General features: G+C 51.4%; 1 protein-coding gene across 1 annotated transcript in view; it reads left to right on the top strand.

Moving 5' to 3' along the window:
* The window catches only part of LOC112947023, a 24,611-nt gene that overhangs the window by 20,744 nt on the left and 2,427 nt on the right, over nucleotides 1-1,440 (top strand). Inside the window, exon 8 of the mRNA XM_026039031.1 lies at nucleotides 56-180. Within this exon, the coding sequence (XP_025894816.1) occupies nucleotides 56-180 (125 nt within the window). The remainder of the gene's footprint in view (nucleotides 1-55; nucleotides 181-1,440) is intronic.

Raw genomic sequence — 1,440 nt, 5'->3', positions numbered from 1 at the left:
TGCCACCTGCGATGAGCTGTGTGCTGGCTGCTGTGCTAACTCCCAACTCCCTTTCTCCTAGAGGCACTGTACGACTACACCAAGGGCAACTTTACAGTGACTGGTCCAAATGCCACGGCGGGGCTCTTCTCCACTTACCCTGCTCCCTACATGTCCTTGACGGGAGGCTTCTTCGTGGAGGTCAGTGGGGACGGCTGTGCTGGGAGCAGGTGGATAGCAATAGGTGCTGCTGCAGCTCTGGTGCAGAGGACTSRGGGCTGTGTGTGCTGACCTAAGCACGACCCTTGCTTCAAGGGGTCCCTTGTGCTGACAACTGCCTGGCCRCAGGCAGGGCTCGAGGCAGCTTGGTGACTGAGTTGGGGAGCAGGACACACAAATCCTGTGCTCTGGCTGGGGGCAGTTTGGGTCAGGGCGGGACTCTGGCAGGATAACAGCCCAAAGTGTGGTCAGCGCAGGGCACTGCGCTGGTATGAGCTGTGCTCCAGACAGCATTAACAGGAGGAAAGTTCCAAGCATGAGACCTCRTCTTCACAGTCCCTCATAACGATGTGGGAGACTGAGGGACTCTGCTCTTGAAGCCACCTCCATACCACTGTGTTGCCAAATMTGCCCCCTTCTCCACAYRTRGTGGGTTAAGTCACTGCAAATGATATCTCAAGCCAARGCTTGTCYGTTCCTCCCCACCCTGTGTTGTCTCAGGAGCCTCACCAAGCCTAMAGGAYAACACTTCCAGGCTGCTGCTTSGCTCAGTTTGAGTGCCCTACAAGCACTTCCCCTTGCACTTAGCCCAGGCAATGGGATATCCAAAGSTGAGCTACAGCTGGAATTACCTCCCATGGCTTCTGGGCAATAACTCGAACTGATCTTCCTGGATCTTATATTTGCTCTGCACTCCAAACAGTTCCTCTGGATACCCCTAAGCAGTACAGGTGTCCTGGGACTGACTTTCTGGGAATACAGCCTGTCTGGTTTGAACTTCTGGAGGATGGACTAGCCCAGCTGGCACTGAAACCAKTTTTTTCTCAGTATCTAAGACAATATCAAGATGCCCAGAGAGGAGGGGAATAGAAGCTTGTCTCAGATGTTAAAAACACTCTCACTTTTCTTTTGCCATTAGGTTTTTTCATCAGAAGGCTTGACAGTGAATGTGAGCCTCATGCATAGCATACCAATGAGCTAGCTGTATAACTRTTCTTTGTAATGGCCAATATAGCTCTGCTGAATCCCAGTCACGGAGCAAAACCTCCATCCTGACATTAYTTCCACCTGGTTTTGAGTATTTACTCCTTAGGGGATGCCTCAGAGGACTTGAGGTTATTCCYAAGCATGTCCCRTACTCTGAATTGCTACAGGACAAGGCACAGTCACATTTAATTGAAGTCTGAGGAAACCAGTGCTTTTGTTTCTGAGCTGATGAAGCTCTGCCTGGCTGTGATGGGG

The sequence above is a fragment of the Nothoprocta perdicaria genome, unplaced genomic scaffold (genome assembly GCF_003342845.1).
Source record: "Nothoprocta perdicaria isolate Ctin4 unplaced genomic scaffold, notPer1 scaffold_10, whole genome shotgun sequence".
Classification (NCBI taxonomy): domain Eukaryota; kingdom Metazoa; phylum Chordata; class Aves; order Tinamiformes; family Tinamidae; genus Nothoprocta; species Nothoprocta perdicaria.
Note: the sequence above shows the minus strand (reverse complement) of the source record. Positions and strands in the feature narration are given on the sequence as shown.